The 19727-nt window shown below is 33.8% G+C and overlaps 1 protein-coding gene across 5 annotated transcripts in view; it reads right to left on the bottom strand.

Moving 5' to 3' along the window:
- LOC123552317 (neurogenic locus notch homolog protein 1-like) overlaps positions 1-19727 on the bottom strand; it is a 73406-nt gene that overhangs the window by 41262 nt on the left and 12417 nt on the right. For all 5 annotated transcript variants that reach the window (XM_053541825.1, XM_053541827.1, XM_053541826.1 and 2 more), the window contains exons 7-26: positions 19494-19607; positions 18597-18710; positions 17101-17214; positions 15942-16055; positions 14244-14357; positions 13704-13817; positions 13317-13430; positions 12159-12272; positions 11796-11909; positions 11511-11624; positions 10848-10961; positions 8877-8990; positions 7936-8049; positions 7503-7616; positions 5659-5772; positions 5061-5174; positions 4406-4543; positions 3888-4064; positions 2945-3121; positions 1170-1346 (exon numbers count right to left, since the gene is read on the bottom strand). In XM_053541825.1, coding sequence (XP_053397800.1) covers positions 1170-1346; positions 2945-3121; positions 3888-4064; positions 4406-4543; positions 5061-5174; positions 5659-5772; positions 7503-7616; positions 7936-8049; positions 8877-8990; positions 10848-10961; positions 11511-11624; positions 11796-11909; positions 12159-12272; positions 13317-13430; positions 13704-13817; positions 14244-14357; positions 15942-16055; positions 17101-17214; positions 18597-18710; positions 19494-19607 — 2493 coding nt within the window. The remainder of the gene's footprint in view (positions 1-1169; positions 1347-2944; positions 3122-3887; positions 4065-4405; positions 4544-5060; positions 5175-5658; positions 5773-7502; positions 7617-7935; positions 8050-8876; positions 8991-10847; positions 10962-11510; positions 11625-11795; positions 11910-12158; positions 12273-13316; positions 13431-13703; positions 13818-14243; positions 14358-15941; positions 16056-17100; positions 17215-18596; positions 18711-19493; positions 19608-19727) is intronic.

Raw genomic sequence — 19727 nt, 5'->3', positions numbered from 1 at the left:
GATGGTACAGATTTGTGTGAAATTTTAATCAAATGTATAAATAGGTTTCAGAAGTATGTAATGAATATGGACATTTTCAAAGCGAAAAGGAAATAATCACATATGATTCTTTCAACATGTTATGAAGTTCAGGTGTAATATCTTCATTTCTTTCAGGGATTCTGATCTCAAATGCTTATTTATAATTTAATAAATGCACGAATATATTTCAGAAAATAATGTAAATTTTGGGAAATATTCCAAATGAAAAGAGAAAATGACTTCGTCAAACCAAATGCCAGAGTTATGGGCCCTGGAAAATGTTTACTTCTCTTATGATATCTTGATCTTAATCGGTTTCGTAGACGGGACAAGACATGACATGACGGGCCAGGCACAGGCAAAAGGTGTCCAGGCTTTAATGATGGTTGACAAAGCCTAGGTGCTCCTATTTCAGCCATCGACCTTCCGTTATCCTGCTAAATTGCTTTCTCATTTGAATACTTCAACATTCAAAGAAAGGTTTCGAATACACGAGAATGCGATTTGAAGTCAGTGACCTTAACCACCCGAATACTTTGGACTACTTCTTTGTTGGGTTAATCGTCACGTTCACATATTCATAAGTAATATTGCAACCTTTATGTTTTTGGTGGTGAAAGAAGAACCTAGATGTCCGTCCATGCAATATTTCAGGCGCGAACTGGCACCTGGGTAGAATCAGCTGGACGGTTTCCTCCAGACTTGTACGCCACAAACGAGGTTTCGAACATACAGCGGCGAGAGTAAAGTAATTAAAAAGGTAATGTTTCTTGTTTAACGTGGGTAGTCGACGAAAGTCCCCGCCTGGAATGGATGGAACAACTTATTTCCAGCCGAGCCCACCACGTCATAATTACCTCCCCAGCATCCAGTCTAGGCTGATACTGCTGGAAACAGTACCAATTTAAGTAAATCACCCAGCACTGAACACTAGTCGGGATATCAGCCGCGACCGGGAATCGAACCCGGACCGCTGGCGTTGTAGTCCAACCTGCTAACCACTGCGCCACTGACTCCCTGTAATTTGCAGTCACTGACCTTAACCACTCAGTTCAAATTTTTGGATACTTTTATTCATCCTGGATGTGAAATGTTTGGGGAAAAGGCCATTTGATAATGCAGATAGTTACATCAGACATGTTATATACCTTTAATATTGCAAGTAGGTTTTGAACCATCCCAGTTAGAGTCAGCCTGACATTCCAGACTAGATTCTCCCACAAGATCGTAACCATTGCTGCACTGGAATACAATAACGCTTTGATACGTCGTTCCGTCTGTGAGGTCCACGGCACCGTTCGTTGGTGCAACAATCGTACCACAGTCTACAATATGGCATACATAAGGACAGATTACATTGCTATTAATCGGTATAAACAGGTCATCGGTCCATATTAAAACCGATACAGTAGTTAAATTGCAATTGCAGTTAAACAGATTTTGAGAGAAATGTCTTGGCATGAAAAAATATTCACTGATTCAAACGAGAAACATTTAACTGACTGGGGGAAAAAAGCCGCGCCCTGAGAAAACCAATATAGTGGCTTTGCAACCAGCATGGATCCAGACCAGCCTGCGCATCCGCGCAGTCTGGTCAGGATCCATGCTGTTCGCTAACGGTTTCTCTAATTACAAGCGAAAGCGAACAGCATGGATCCTGACCAGACTGCGCGGATGGTCTGGATACATGCTGGTCGCAATCGCACTATGTTGGTTTTCTCATGGCTCATATATTGTTATTGTATTTTTTAATCATTTAAACACTAAATTTATCCTAGTAGACAAACATTTTTCCTACGTAGATAAAGGCTAAAAGACAGAAGAACTTCACATATAAGAAAAGGAAAATATACGTACGTACCTGTTCGCTGTCACATTATACATGGTCCTGTCTTCAAGTACCCGAAAAGCTTTAAAACAAACAGCTAAACAGCCTGTGATTATTAGAATGATAGATAATATGCGAAAAGCAACAGTTTTAGTCACCGTGACATATAAGCTTTGATGACCATTATGCATTGTAGTTAATTTGCATTTAAGTATTATGTACATTAATACATGTCAAACAAAACATACACTGAATATTGCATGATATGATACACAGACATGCTAGAATAATATGATGGAACTAACAGTCTCCTCTTTACAACGAGGGTAACTTTCGATCTGATTTACATATGAGCTAGAAATCAACAGGAATATTACATAATATGTAATCACTTTTATTAGCCGAAATACGATTCATTTTGGAGAAATAAATCTTTTACAAAAAACAAAAGTCATCTATAAAGCAAATATGATTAATGTCTTTACATTTTCTCAAACATTAACTTGCGGTATATATCAATTAAAGGACAACAAGACCAGTAATAAGACTTTAAAAAACTTCAAAATTTTATTACAATTTCAAAATACGATGATTTTACACCTGACATAACAGTATCTATAGAATATCTCTCTCTTCCTTTATCTAAAAAGCTAAAATAATTGGTAAATATGCTGCTAGCCACTATGTACTTGTCATTGTGAAACAATAAAGGTATATTGGACTGAAGAGATAAGTTGAAAACCTGGATATTGTATACAAGTAGCATAACACAGAAGCATGTGCAGATCAATCAAGCTTTCAAAAGGGAAACCTTTAATAAAATGGTACCGATTACTTGTCTTTATGTAATAACTATGCATTTTAATAATAATGAAACAGCACAGCATTAAGCTTTATGTATAAACAAAAAGCCTGCATCAGTACCATTCCTACCCGTATGCACCGAAAACTAAATATGAACTAATGAATAATCTCATTTTTGAATTTAAATTGAAATAGTTATATGACAAAAGCACGTGCACATTTGGAATACATTGATGAATGTGCAATGTCGTATACGAAGCAACACGGATAGACACATAGTTAAATGCATACCGTTTATTTGACAGGTAGGGTTAGTTCCTCCCCATACTCCAGTATCCTGACAAGTTCTGGTCGCATCTCCCACAAGAGTGTAACCTGTATTACAGCTGAACTCGGCTAAACCTAGGTACTCTGTATTGGGCGTGTACTGAAGATTACCGTTCAACGGAGTGGCTAATGTACCGCAGTCTGTGAACAAGAACATGCAAGGGCGTTAATGCTTTGATACCTGGGTTTGCACGTAAGAGGCGTAATGTTATGTGACTTTCATTACTCTTTTCTATGTAAAGAAATAAGGGAGAAAATACATCTTTCAAAGTTTTTACACTTTAATAAGTCATGCATAACTAACTTGTAAAATAATCACAAAATTTTACATTAAGTAATACAGAATTTAAAAGATAATTATTATTATTATTATTATTATTATTATTATACCAGATTTATATAGCGCCCTTTTCATGATCAATTTCACGTTCAAAGGCGCTTTACATAATTCAAATGCAGCCACATATGCAGGGCGCATAATTCATCCTCTACTAGTACAGACACAGAGCGATCTGACCAGAGGGACAGAGTGAGACAAAGCCCCCACGACAGAGAGATCAGAAATCAGATACAGGCTTGTCCGGCTAACTTAGCCTAGCTCGTTGCGAATAGACAGCCTGGTTCTTTAACGCGCTCAGTGTATAGCACTGATAAACGCAAGGATTGCCTGAGTTCCTGACCAGTACACCTCTAGTTGGGTGGGAAACACTAAAAAGCGTTATTGAAAATTCCCGAGTAGCTGCCGAGGATCGAACCCCCGACCTCAGGATTGGAAGGCCAGTGTGCAAACCACCGAGCTATCCGTCAGCCGATAATGCCAATAACTATCATTGCTAAAACCAAAATAATTCCCATCCTGTTTTATTTCTTCATTATCTTACTTTCCCCTGTTTTTCTCATCCCTTACTTTTGATGACACATGTCGGCGCAGTTCCGTCCCATGTCGCATCTGCCTGACAAGTGGCTGAGGACACTCCAGTCAGTGTGTAGCCGGCATTACAGGAGAAGTATGCCTTACTCTCGTATAATGTTCCTTCACCATGGTCCACGCTTCCATCAACAGGCGGAGTTATTGTACCGCAGTCTGCAAAGAAAAGTAATATTTCAAGTAAAAATTTACACATGTGAATGCTAAGACATCGACTTAAAGATATATAATCTAAACTCTGAAGACGATTCAGTAAGTGCGTGTCATATGTTACATTCTGATTTCCAATTCTACAGTTCCGTGTGCAAAACCGACCACACTAAATGTGTAACTTTGTGGTTATTTTTACATTTGGTTCAATGCCACTGAAGGTGAATGTTTGTTGTGAATAAATATTAGCCTGCAATAGTTTGTAAATTTATTAAATTATGTCTGTCATAATAAGGTAAAGTTATCTTTACTAGAGCTATCTTTACTAAATACACTTAATAACTTACCAACACGACTGCAAGTTCCTGTGGCACCAGTGGGATCTTCATACCCAGTCACACATACACATATACTACCATCACATTCAGCATTGGCAAGGTTAGCACATACCTCAGCTCGTGTAGAGCAGCCATCACCTAGCTCACCTGTAAATATACATATCATACATGTCAGAGTAATTCTGTTTGTTTTGGATTGGCACCGTTTTTCAACAAATGTAGTTAAACTAACTATCGTTTTTGGATTCTGTTACTTTCGCTATAATTTAATGCCAATCTCTCCACGTCAGAGGTCGAGGACTGATGATTTCAAACACAATGTCTATATCTCAGTTACAGTGTAACATGTTTTACCCGTTAAGAACCAGCCAGGCAATACTTCTAGTATTAAGTCGTACTTTAGTGATGTATTAAATAATTTAATTTTCATTTTACATATTGCTATTGAATTGTATATAAATCTCTTTTGCCTTCGTGGTACACGCAATATCTTTATTCTTTACTTTTCTTTTCAATATTATTTTTCACGGAAACTGAAAATCATATTTATTGGTAGGTCGCTTCTATAAATCATTTGCCTTCTTGCAAAATTCTAACGACATAACATAAAGGCAATGGCAAGAAAACGGAATGATTCATTTCGCGCTGATAAAAGCGAACGTACCTGCTCTGCAAGTTAAACCAGTAAATCCGTTAGAACATGAGCATTCAAATCCGTTCACTAGATCTGTACATGATCCTCCATTGTCACAGGGAGTAGACGCACACTCATTTATATCTGAATAGCATGGAGTAAACGACTTTTTATATATTCTGTTTAACGTGTAATCTTTACTAATACAGGTACAATCTGATGAAATCCAAAGTTCATATGATTGAAAATTATGGCGATCAATGTTATTAATTACGTCTATACAAAAACGTTCTAGTGGGCCACTCAATAAAACTGTATTTACATACTATATTGCATATTCCCGAGTGATGCAGCGGTCAGATACGCACTCACTAAAATCGTATGTATCTACATACTATTTTGTGTATATATTGATAAAATCTGTTCTCAAACCTGGAGTGCTGTAGCGCCAGTAGCCCATTCAAAAGTTATTTTAACGATTTTTATACTGCGTATCCACAATGATGTCTGCACATATTTACTGAGTGCTGACGTAGCCCGACACCCGCTCTACATACAATTTATTTATTCCTATAGTTTTCCTAATCATAATTAGTATATGGCAATAAAAAAGCTGACTTTGCCTCACCTGTCTGGCAATACTGGTCTGTGTAACCAGTTACACAGATACAGCTGTACGTGTTGATCTCATCATTACACGTTGCGCCGTTCAAACAGTTGTGTGATGCACACTCATCTATGTCTAAATGTAAGAGGAAAAACATTTTCTTAGACATATCAGCCGACAAATCAAAATTTGCATATTTCCTACACAGAATATTCATTCTTGAAAAAATTAGTAATCGAAGATGTAAGTGTTGTGAAGAGCAAACGAGTAAACAGAAATAAAGCATAGCATGTATTAAATGGAGAAAGATATTTTATTTACAAAACACGACTCTCAAAATGCAATTCAGAAAAAAAAACATCATACTGAAAACCTGACTGAAACAATGAATAAAATCATACTTGAAACTGTCAAACTAACAAATCGTTCATAAGGTAAAATTATTTTTTTAATGAAAATGGATTACACAAAACACTTTACAGATAATTTGTAAAAACACGAAATTAACAAAGCAAAAAACTCTATAGCAGAAAACATACACAACAAGAACTGTCACAGGAGTGACTTATACCCCCACCATATATGTCTTGTCACGGAATAATGGCAACCATCAACCATAAGAAATTTATATAAATACTTAGAATAATATAAAACGTAAAAAAGAACTTAATACTTAAAACAAAATTTTACTCGTCTTTGAAGTACTTCATCCTGGGCTTCCTCGGGGCACATGTAAGTAATACTAATATATGTGCCCAGGATGAGGGATGAGGTAAATATAAAAATCTCTAATATAAGAGATACACTAAAAATGAATACAAAAAAGTGTCTTACCGACACATGTCACCACAGAAAAATGTTTTTACTTTTTACACAGGACTAATAACAAAAAAGTTAGAAAAATACCTAAAATATTGGAATTTAAGGGGAAGTAACTCAGTACAAAAGTTAAAACGGTAACTTCCCTTTGGCTCTAAGCCAATCAGAAAAATATATAGTGAAAATGCATCAAAATTAGCCTTAAATTCTAAGTAAAAGGGGGAATAATTCATGAAAAATTGGTGTCAAAGTTATGCATCTTGTGTCACATGATGTGGGTGATGAGGGGGAACATTTATTTTAAGTTTGAATCAATTCCATTTTGTAATAACTGAGATATAGTGAAAATACATCAAAATTTACCTTAAATTCTGAGTAAAAGGGGGAATAATTCATGAAAAGTTGGCGTCAGAGTTATGCAACTTGTGTCACAAGATGGGGGTGATAAGGTGGAACATCTATTTTATGTTTGAATCATATCCATTTAATTATAACTGAGATATAGTGAAAATGCATCAAAATTTACCTTAAATTCTAATTACAAGGGGGCATAATTCATGAAAACTTGGTGTCAGAGTTATGTACCTTGTATCACAAGATGTGGGTGATAAGGTGGAACATCTATTTTAAGTTTGAATCAAAACCATTTAGTAATAACTGAGATATAGTGAAAATGCATCAAAATTAACCTTAAATTCTAAATAAAAGGGGACATAATTCATGAAAAATAGGTGTCAGAGTTATGCACCTTGTGTCATATGATGTGGGTGATAAGGTGATACATCTATTTTAAATTTGAATCAAATCCATTTAGTAATAACTGAGATAATTGATTTCGCGACGCGACGGGACAAAACTGACTCCTATATAGCCCCCCCACCCACCAAAACATGTTTAGTGGGGGTATAATGAAACAAAAAACCTCAAAATCAACAAAACTTATATAAACTGAAATATGTATAAAACAACTTTTAACATAAATTAACCGAATACAGTACTTTGGTTATTTATAACCAAAAATTGAACTACAACAGTGTGCAACAAACCATTTCCGCAGTAAGTCCCATCATATCCTGGTACACAGTCACAGGTGTATAAATTGATACCGTCTACACAGGTGGCCCCGTTTTCGCAAAGGTTACCATTACATTCATCAATATCTAAGCGAAATGGAATTTGAATAAGCACGTGATATATAGGGTTGTACAGATTTGATAATTTAGACAAGCTTATGCATTTTGTACATGCTTTTCATTTTAAATATAGACCTATCATGATCGCATCACAAAGTTTAAAATAAAACAAATACCGCAAAACAAATACAAAATAAAGAAAAAAAATAGGCTAAAAGAGACCTTATGAAATGTAAAATCAAACAAATAATAAGTCAAAATCAAAAAAGAACACCATTCATGTTTTCAAATAAATGGAGACATTACGAGATAAAGCTAAACAAAAGTTGGTCTTTATTAAACTTACTATTCTCGCATTCATCCCCATTGTACCCAGGTACACAGGTACAAGTATACTGGTTGACTTCATCAGTACATGTGCCGCCATTTTGGCATGGATCAGAATCACACTCATCAATGTCTGAAAATGATACCATTTACACACATTATACAGAAATATCAGAATTCATTACTAATTCATCGACGTATGCACAATATTTATCCACGAAACAAATATATAGCATCCAACCAAAGTCAGCAGTAATTAAACAATTTGACCCCATCTATACATATACAAAGGAAGTATCACAACATAATTCAAACAATGTCTAAATATATTTCAGATACACAATAACTATACACCAATAAGGAGTAAATGGACCTCTGCTGTTTCCAGACAAACATTCCCTACATACGTATTGATTGTTTGTTCATATGTGTCATATGAAGGCAATTATTAGCCTCTCTTTCATAAGATACGAAGTAAATATTATTTACATAAATGTTTTCAACAAATCAGCAGTAAAGGATATATTAGGAGTTACACGAATACACATTGATACCGACCATACTGACTGGTCAAAAGCATATTTATCAGTTCTTTAAAGAGAAACCGTTTACACTTATACTATACAAGTTTTTGTAACAATTGCAATTTACATTCATTTATATGTACGGATACAGTTTAAGATTAACATATGCCGCATGAATTATATGGTTATTAACCTAAAATGTTAAACTGATATAACAAAAATAAACCAAAAGCAGAAACCAACAACACAATTTTCACTGTGTTGTGGATATATGTTTCCATAATGGAAGTGTCTTGCATCTGATTGAAAGATTGGAATTTGATGTATTTACGATACATTAACTCCAGTGTGACACAACTGTAACTAATAGGTATTTCAAAACACAACATTTACATCATCAACACAATTAGCCCCATCATATGGACAGTATACGTACTTGTGCCGCAGTTCTTTCCTTCATATCCGGCAACACAATTACACGTGTAATCATTGACATTATCCACACAAGTAGCTCCATTCTGGCAAGGATCTGGATCACACTCATCTATATCTGAAATATGCAAAATTTTACAATGATTAATTCAAAACGCATGTACAGTAATATTATTATAAATTAACACGACTAAATATGACGTTATAAGAGTACATTTGCTCGTAAACATAAAAGAAAATAATTCCAAATTTATCCTGCAAACTAAAGTCTGATCCATCTTTTCTGCTACAAGGTTTGTCCTTGATTTATTCTCATATATAAGACAATATGATTCTTTCTAAAGAACTCAAAAAGTGGGAAAATAAACTTCTTCTTTTTTTCGGATTACGGTTGTTAGTTTTGAATTTATCATAATTCGATAGAGTATTTTTAACTGTAAATATCTGCTATTTTGGACATTTAAAGGTTTTTGAATTTAGTTTTAAATGTTGCTAAAAAAACTTTCGAATTATCTGTACTAGAATAAAAGCCATATTTTCATGTCTATAGAACAAGTTTTAACAAATGTTTTCATTAAGTTAGATAAGAATTTTACATAGGGAAATTTCACTTTGACCATAAAATTGACATATCTGATTTTTGCTATATATTTAACTTCAATGTGTTATATGTATCTGTACCTTTCTCTGGATTATTTCTGAAGGTGTAAGACCTTGTTTTCACGAGTGAAAATTATTTCTATCTTACATGTAAGACAAACTTTTTGTCTTGCCATTTCATATTTTTTTCCAATGGTCTAAACCAAATTTAAGCAATTTGTTGTTTTGAATCAATGAACAATATATTTGATATTTTTCAATAAAATATTTTTATGGTAAAATGTGCTAAACAAATGTAATAAAAAGCAAAGTCAAAATACTCAGTTAAATGCACAGGTACTTTACTTAAAACTCAAGATGGGTCAAACTCTTGAAGTAAGTCTCCAACTGAACATGAATATAAATGACACCTCAAAAATATAACTCATGCAAAAACTGTATCATATTCGAAAACATGCACAGACAAAAACAAACATCACGTCAAAAGAGAAACACCCAGTCACTGTTCACCATGATATACGTGCAGTATTTCTTATATATGTGCGGTGTTCTTCTACCCGTGCTAGTAACTCGTCAGCAGCTAAGCATGATAACTCAACCGAAGTTAAAGGGATACATACACTGTTGAAATATCAAACAAATAGCGTGTTTAACATTTACTAACGATATACAACTATGACACATAATAATTAAAAGATATTTTACATTCTAGTCCAAACAACACGAAAATAACAGAAATACACATACAGACTACAAAAACAAGAATATGTATCAAGGTGTGTCATACAACAAAAATGAAAGGACATGTAGCAAGACGCAAAAAACCGCATTATTTTCCTGATTTAAAGCAAAAGTAATATTTTGTTGTTCTTCTTTTTAACAGCTTGACTGATACTACACAAAAGTGGCAAATCATAATTGTTCCTGTAAGACTGGGGCTTCATGATACGCTAATATATTAGATTTTACTCTGTAGTACGTGCTTGTGGGCGTAAGGGGATGCACATTTCATTATTTTGCACGAACAGGCTCAATCACACCCAGTCTACTATTATTTTGCTCGATGCGTCTATACTATCAAGGAGTTTTCTTCTAGATCGTATTATAAGTTTTGCTATTTTTTTGCGACACTTTGAAATCTTGAAGTCAATCTAATGTTATATTTAACAAACTTCCGTTTTAAGTTTGTGCTAGGGTTGTGAGTAGTGAGAGATGTGTCGCACATTTCAATACCTCTTATGAACAGACTAATTCAAACCGAGTCTGCTATTATGTTGCTTCGTAGCGTTCGCTGTTTGATTTAAGTATTTGAAATGTAAATATGACACTGACTTTGATGCTTGAATTGCATTGTGTTGTTCTGTGTGTTACTTACTAGTCTGGCAATTTTTGTCGGTGTAACCATCCACACAGTTACATGTGTAATCATTTACATTATCTACGCAAGTAGCTCCATTTTGGCACGGATCTGGGTCACACTCGTCAATGTCTGAAATGACAAGTTTACACATAAGAAAGTTGTGAATCCTTGCATCACAGTTTACCAGATGAACTGATACTTATATTTTTCAATAAAACTGTCCCTTACCTCAACCTTGCTGGTTTCATTTTGAAAGGCTTGAAACTGGTATCAATTTTAGATAGAACCTCTATCAATGGCAAATTTTGAAAACATTATTCACATTTTTATGCCTCAAAACATTGTATAAAAACCTTATTTGTCACTATTTTGTTAGGGGAAATTAGATATCAGAAGAAAGATGTTTATAACCATTGGCGGATGTATTTACATTTTACTAAAACATTTTATTTCTGTTTAAATTTTTGTAAAGGCCGAGTTTCCTAGACTTTTAAAGTGATGTATAAATCATGAATTTGGATGTTTCTCGTACAGTGTATACGCGGTTACTGCACTGACTTTACATACACATGTATCAGATTTTTTACCTTCTTGTTTTAATGTAAATTCTACTATAACCCGTATATATGTGGTCCTACTGTCTTCTTAATTTCATAATTTCATCATAATTTGACTTACTTGTTTCACAGAATGTTCCGGTATATCCAGTTACACAGTCACATGTGTATAGATTGATAGCATCTACACATGTTGCTCCATTTACACAGGCATGTGAGATACATTCATCAATGTCTGAAAAACATATTTAAAAAGGTCTTTGAAACAATGTCTGATACAGGTAAAACAGGTTTATTTGAAAAACTTGTGTACAACACTTAGATGCTGTATAACAAAGAAGTTTGCTATTTTAGACAGAAGCCTCTCTTACACAAAGAAGCGTCAAAGAAATAAATTTCTACTCACCTGTAGCACAGAATTCCCCTGTATAGCCGTCTACACAACTGCATGTATACCCATCGATACCGTCTACACATGTGGCACCATTCAAACAACTATGACTAGCACATTCATTTATATCTGCAAAAATGTGAGAATCGGTCGGTTAAAGAAAACGTATACACATGACACCAACGTTTAATTAATGCAGGAGAATAGTTTTCATCAGGCAATAACACCTTCACATATCAGTACAATTAGTAAGTTACCTGACAAAGTGTTTGTTTATCTGTAACATTGAAGAGTTAGGAATTTATTAATATGTGCATGAGCGTATTCCACAATACGTTTTACTTTTCGCAAAAATAATCAGAACTATCTTGTACTTACTGTTCTGACAAAATGTTCCGTCATAACCATTTACACAATCACACGTGTATCCATCGATCCCATCTATACATACTGCGCCGTTCTGACAATTGTGATTTTCACATTCATCAATATCTGTATGATAAGAAATATATCATTTTCATGCGTATGTCTTAATTTATGTAAGCTTGCCTTAGTTTATATAAGCTTGCTTTATTACATTTTCACCGATGAAAAATTAGTTACACTTACGTGAAAAGTATCGTCACATAAAACTACAGCAAAACACTTGTCACCTCAAACACTGGCTGAACAAACTCTTGCTTAAAAAACAAGTTAAAGTGTCATTGATACAACATGTTACGACATACATTTTTATTCAGAAAACATCACTAAGTATTTGCTATAGATAGATAGTTTATGGTCAAAGAAAAAACGGTTTCTCTTCAGTTAGAGCTGCGTAATAGAAATATAGTTGCATATCAATTATCAGTGGCACTGACATAACAAAAATCTAATCCCTCGTAGACAAAATGTTTCTCCACAGCTACGCTTGTGATATACACTAAATGAAAGACAAAATGTGTCTCCTCAGTTTAGAATGTGTCACTGACAAAATTGTTTGATAGTAAGGAACGTTACACAAAGATCATTTCTGAACTTTGCCATACTTAAGTAACAACTTTACCACAGAAAAAAGTTTCTTATTGACTGTACCTGAGTCATGCTTCTCATGTACGACTGGCATACACAACAAGAGTTGTCGGATGACAGGAACAATCGACCATTCAAAGCCTTGTCAACTGAATGAATTATGAAACCTATGCACTGTAGATCAGATCAATACAGTGAACAAATGTGTGAAGTGTCAACCAAATCGGGAAGCGTCCAATAGCTCTAGTTTTTCTTCGAATAGTTGAGTTAAAGTTGATATGCGCTTACAACAGTGTCATACTCGAAAGGTTTACCATGTCAAAACCAAAATGTTTCTCAACAAACAAAATTCTATAGTTATGATTATATTTTTCTCATCACTGTCATCTAAGTCATATCTCAATAATAATTGTATCACAGTGAAAACGAGCCTGTTCAGTGAAAATTGTGTCATAGACAATGCGTTTCTCTAAAGTGTATGCAATAGACAAAACGCTTCAAACGAAGTAAAGCAATTTACGTTACCATCAACACAGTAAGTTCCTTCATATCCGGGGGCACATAAACATGTATATTCGTCAATGTTGTCTACACATGTAGCTCCATTCTGGCATATATGATTGGCACACTCATCAATGTCTGAAAACAATACATTTAAACTATGAAAAGAATGCCTACTAGTATGCATTAAACAAGGCAAAAGTCCAACAGAAAAAGCCACATTCAAAGAGCAAAACTCTAATATTTAAAACATGGTTATTTTCACATTATTTGGGTATGAATAGCTGTTATAACTGGCATTGTTTACACATTTATTATTTTCTGTTGTAAGAAAATGAATGATAAAACTGTAACACATGCACAGATTGGGTAAAATCTCAATTTTGCAAAATTGTCCATGGCTAGGCTCACCAGTGTCGCAATTTTTATCAGTATATCCAGCTACACATACGCAAGAGTAGTCATTGACATCATCTAAACACGTGGCACCATTCTGGCAAGGATTGGCTGCACAGTCATCAATATCTGAAATGAATGAAAAATCTCTTTCACAGAGTTGTCGTTTCTGACCTCAGTCAACTTCAACGAAATAGCACGTCCACGTCTCGTGACAACAGTAGAACGTCAGATGGTAGTGACGTCAAACGGCATATGGCGTCAAATTCAATACATTGAAAGAAAAAAACATGTTATGATTTTTTATAATCGATTACATCACTGACTAGAATATTTAAAGTTTATTTGTTTAAGATATTACATACATGGTCTTGTCGGAAGTATGCAAGATGACAGTAAATATAAGGATTTACAAAATACAATTAGAATTTACACAAATTTCAAATTTTCTCGGTAGTCCATTAAAGGTCAAAACTGCTAATATAATATCCTATTTATCAGATAACATTTTGCTGCGATTTTCAAATGATATTTTTGATCAAGATAAAGACTTACTTGTTGCACATGTTTTGTCGGTATATCCCGTGACGCAGTTACACGTGTAATCATTGACTTCATCAATACATGTTCCCCCATTAATACAGGGATCTTGGGCACATTCGTCAATATCTAAAGAATCAATCTTCATACATTAATTTCCGCAACATTCTTAGTAATCAGTCACAGTGCAGGACGCAATATATATTCCCTTACTTCATTATTTGACATGTAGCTACTAAATACACTTAACCAATCTTCTAATCAACACTTGTTTTTTGACAATATCTTAAAAAATAGTGAAAGTACTGTTTAAATTCAATGTCCCTTTTCAACAGGACACTAGTATATATAACATCAGTATGACTAGATCTATACATAGAGCTCCGAATTCGGCTACCTCTATCAGGCCTCAGTCAGAGCCGCCAAACGGCATTTGACCAGCTGTTTAGACGGAGTAGAGGCTATGACTACAGTATGACATAATGAAAACGATCGTCTGAACTAAAAAAACGTTAAGTAAGTAACAATTAAAATGCAGACAACAAAGTAAGAAGAAACATCATATAATGTAAATAATGTAAAAACAACATTGTGCAAAACACATGCATACACATTAAACACATTGAATTAAGAAATGACTATTTATTCAAAGTTAATGTCCTTGATCAACATGCATGGATACAAAAATGCAAAACATGCAACTAAATCTGTGAAAACTGTGAACTCAGTAATACCTGATGCATTTGAAGATTTATCTTAAAACACAATTTTTAATTTATCAGCTACATGACAAGCAATATTTCTGTTTGGCGTAAAATAAGTGTTTGTTTCCGGTAACAAAGTAGGTAGGTCGGTATTTTTTTTTTTTCATTAATTGGGATTTTTCGGAAATTATTTATTATAAATGAATACAAATAAGAGTGTTATGGGTTATGTCTTTATAGCATCAGTAAGTTGATTTCTAACCTCACTGATCGTGTTTAAAGCATAAAAAGTGCAGTTTTGAAACTTTTTGTTAAAAAGTTGAAAAAAATTCTCCAATGTCATAAAAACATTTAGGGTCGAGCTAAAAATTTAGGGTAGGTCGGGAAACCGGAAACAAGAATTTTTACGCCATCTTATTCTTTGTAAGAAAGCTGCTTGATGAAAGTAATTTTCTCTAGAATGACAAGTTCGATTTGCTAATAGTATTCAACTGTTTTAAAATAATTAAAAATCGGCGGTCAGTTGTTAAGTTATCATCTTTTTTCTGAAAGTATTTGGCTTCTACAGTATCAACATGAGTCTAACAATACTTTTACAGTTTTATACCAACGTTTCGGTGTTATGCTTGTTTTAAAATACGCAAGTAAACACGTGTTATGTAACGTCAAAAAGATGTTACGCTAAATTGAAGAGCAATACATAATATCTCATGGTCAATAAAGTGTTACCAAGGAGTCAGAAACAAAACTAATAGGTAAGTAATAAAGAATAATTGTCTTCCTACAGCAGGACTTCCGGTAGAATAATTATTTAAAACCAGAAAATGTGCGAAAAGGATATTACTGTTTAATGGTCATCTAAAATCGTACAAATGTTGGTGTATAGATCACATGTTTCTCATATTTAAACATAATATCCAAAACGTTCTTTATGACAACAGTTACAGGTATCTATTGGCATACTAGTAAGTCAGATGCAACGTGACCAAATCAAAGCAATAAGTCTTACTGTTGTTACAAAATTCTCCGTCGTACCCCGATGGACAAACACATGTGTATGCATTGATACCATCTACACACGTAGCACTATTCTGGCAAGCATGTGATGCACACTCATCAATGTCTGAAATTAGTATGGAAGACTAAATAAAATGAACGTAAAATTCAAATTTGAGAAACACTTTCATCCATTGTTATCATTAAAATCCTATCTTTCAATTTTATATTTTATCTCATGTCTAAATTCAAATCAATGGAACCCTAGCTGCCATTTTATCTTTTGGCTAAATTCGCATAACTGAAACCCTAATTCCATTTTTATCATATTTTGTCTAAGTTCAAAACAGTGAAAGTCTGGCACCGATTTTTCCTCTAAGCATCTATTTTATCTCTTGTCTAAATTCATATCATAAAATCCATTTCACCTGTTTTCATCTCTTGTCAACATTTTAATCATAGAAACCGTAGGACAAATCGATATCTCTTGCCTAGCTAAAGTCAGCGAAACAGAAACTCATATTTTTATTTCCATCCCTTCAAGAAAACTGTAACACCCATATTTAAATTTCCCCAGCACCTATTTAGCTACTTATATGTGTAATATTTGTTTGACTGAGGTTCGGGTAGTGTGTTAAGTAACCTCTGTTTAAAAGGATTTTCATTTTGGAATTTTACACTACAACCATCTTTGCTTTTTTAATACATATTCCCAATTGTTAGTGACAAATAGGACATGCTTCCTAGAGCGCTGCAAGGGAATAATACATTTTGGCTTTCATGATATATACTTTGTCAATGCTCAAGTTCGTAGAGGCAAACATATTAATTTTTCAGAGGAAAATGTTATAGTTATTATAAACATAATAAAAATCTGTGAAAAAAACATACTGCTTTTTATTCTAAACGAAATGGACAATGTATAGTTGAAGCATATATACAGACCCCGTCTTCACAAAATATTTTTCGGTCTCAGCTGAGTTTGAGATTGAAATTCAATTTTACCAAAACTGCAAGGCTAAATTCCAACTGAAATTGGAAACAAAACATGTGGTCATTAGAGCCAGGTGGTCTCTGTTTAGAGGTGGTCTTCAACAAAAGGTTGACTGTAAATGAATGAGGAACACATTAATGCTATCTACAAAATGTTCCTAGATTTTCAGTTCACTTACTGTTCCCGCAGAATTCTCCATCATAACCAGCGACACAGTTACATGTGTACTGATTAATACCATCAACACAAGTTGCACCATTGGTACATGCATTTCCAACACATTCGTCGATGTCTAGAAAACAAAAGATTACAGCATGCTGAACAAATAAGAAAACAAAATTTGGTGACGTGTTCAGTGTTCTTTTATTAATATTTCGTGTAAAGAAAGTCTCGAACTCTGTTATAATCGTATTTTTTACAACTGTCCTTTGGTTAGAAAAGACTAAACTGTCCTTTGGTTAGAAAAGACTAAAATATTGAAATCGCAAAAGTCCTAGTAAACACCAAAGGAAATGCCTTATATTAAAAGAAGAAACGATGCTGAGACGAGGAACAAAATCAGCATTCACGTTTTTACAAATAACTTATACCGGGTTTTCATATTTTTGTTTATTAAGTTTACATTAAATATCAAACACTGTGTATATGAATTTGTTCTCTCCGAACGAAAATAATTATAGCTTTATAAGAAAAAGTTGTTCGTCATAAACAACTAAGAAAGTCATGTTAAAATATCAATTACATCTATCATATGTTTGATATCGTGGAAGTGAAATAAAACCATTACTAATTTTGGTATGACAACAGTGGAATAATAACGCTTTGGCGTTGACGTCGCTACACGTGTAGGAGAAAGACAAACAATAGATGTTTCAGAGTCGAAAAGCCAACAAGTTATTAATAACACATTGCATTTAATATATATAACTCATTTGAATAAAAATGATACGATGCTCGGAATAGCCTTGTATTTTATTATTGTATTCAACATTCCGACAGCGTAGCATAAAGTAAACTCTACTCATATTCTGGTTACTTACAAAAATGTAATTGGTTCGGGTCACGTAAGCTTAATGTCAGACGCAATAAATCAGATCGTTTTTATTCTGCCTTTATTCAGCGATATCTATTTACGACTTTAAATTTATTGAACAGTGTTAGAAAGAACTTTAAACATGTTGAAGATGTCTTGATTCATATCAATTTGCTAAAATAGTAACATATATTTTCATAAATTTATACAACCTATGTTCCCTTTATGCTATTTAAGATATTTTGAAAGTTTCATAAGGATTCAGCAATAGAATAAAGTAAAATTTGCATTTTGTAACATATTAAATGACACACAATGGATGTATATTTTCAAAATGAAGAAAAACACTGTCAAACGTTTTACGATATATAAATGTTTTAGAATAGAAATATAAAGTTTCACCCTCGGGTCCTGTAGAAAGATGTATGGTATCAATGAAATCATCTACACATACTTTAAGAGAAGACCTTACCACAGAAAATGTGAATCTAATATTAAATTACGTATGCTTTTTATTTTTGCTTAGCTACAATCTTTGCTTGAAACAATCTTCTTAGAAATTTGATATATGTTTCTTTATTTTTTTTTTTTTATCATTTTTGTAAGTAAGGGTTTAACTAGACTGCTGAATAACAGCTTACTGTTTTCACAGTTGTTGCCATCATATCCGGCTACGCAGGTACACGTGTATTGATTGATACCGTCTACACAAGTTGCTCCATTCTGGCAAAGATTTGGGTCACATTCATTTATGTCTGAAAAGACGTATGTCAAGTTATGTGACATTATAAAATTCCATAATCGTCAATTAAAATAGTGTTCAGTATCAGTGTCATTGAAAACATGAATTTTAATCTATTGATTCACACACTTGTTGCATTTGCTTGTCTTAACTGTTCTTTGTCTGTAAACATCTTACTTTTGACTTTTAAGACCTCCGTAACCTTGGTGTTTGACATAGTGACACCAAAAGAATGGAGGAATAAAAAGTGCACAAGTAAGTTCTCTAGTTATGGGCGGTAACAATTCCAAATCTAGCTCAATATAACTACCATCTGCAAAATCTTAAAAGGTCATCTGCTTACAGTACTATCTACTTTTGAAAGTTCTAACGTAAACAACCAAAAGAATGTATCGTAAGGAAAAGTGCACATGTACAAAAGCCACCCTTATCTTTTGATCAGAGGGTCTTTTCAGCTGATATTGTAACTTTCGCTTATGACATAAGACCAACAGGTCTCAGGAAATATTTGTTAGTGCGCAAATAACAACAAAATTCCCTTACATTTTAGTTGTGACTTTACCAGTAATTTACCATCCTTGAGCCAAATCGCGTTATCTGATGCCCACACCTATTCATTAAATAGTATACTAAAATATGACAAATGTGATATTCAACTATCAAAGTTTGATTTACACAACATTTGAGACTTCCAGTTTGAAATGTATACAGCTTGACATACAATTAAGTGCAAGGGGAAGTAACATTGCATGGTCACAGCACAAGCAGAACAAACAGAATAATATTAAACACTTACTTGTTTCACAATTGGTGCCCATATATCCAGCTACGCAAGAGCAAAGATATGCATTTGTACCATCGAGACAAGTACCCCCATTCTGGCATGGATTCGAGCTACATTCGTTTATATCTGAAATAATCATGAAAACAGCAATTATGTTCCATCAGTAAACTTAGTATCCAGTGATACAAGAATATATAGACACCATTCATGCGGAGATCCTAGTCTGAAGGGGAGTTTAAAATACTC

The sequence above is a fragment of the Mercenaria mercenaria genome, chromosome 4, assembly GCF_021730395.1.
Source record: "Mercenaria mercenaria strain notata chromosome 4, MADL_Memer_1, whole genome shotgun sequence".
Lineage (NCBI taxonomy): Eukaryota > Metazoa > Mollusca > Bivalvia > Venerida > Veneridae > Mercenaria > Mercenaria mercenaria.
This window is presented reverse-complemented; position numbering and strand designations above follow the sequence as displayed.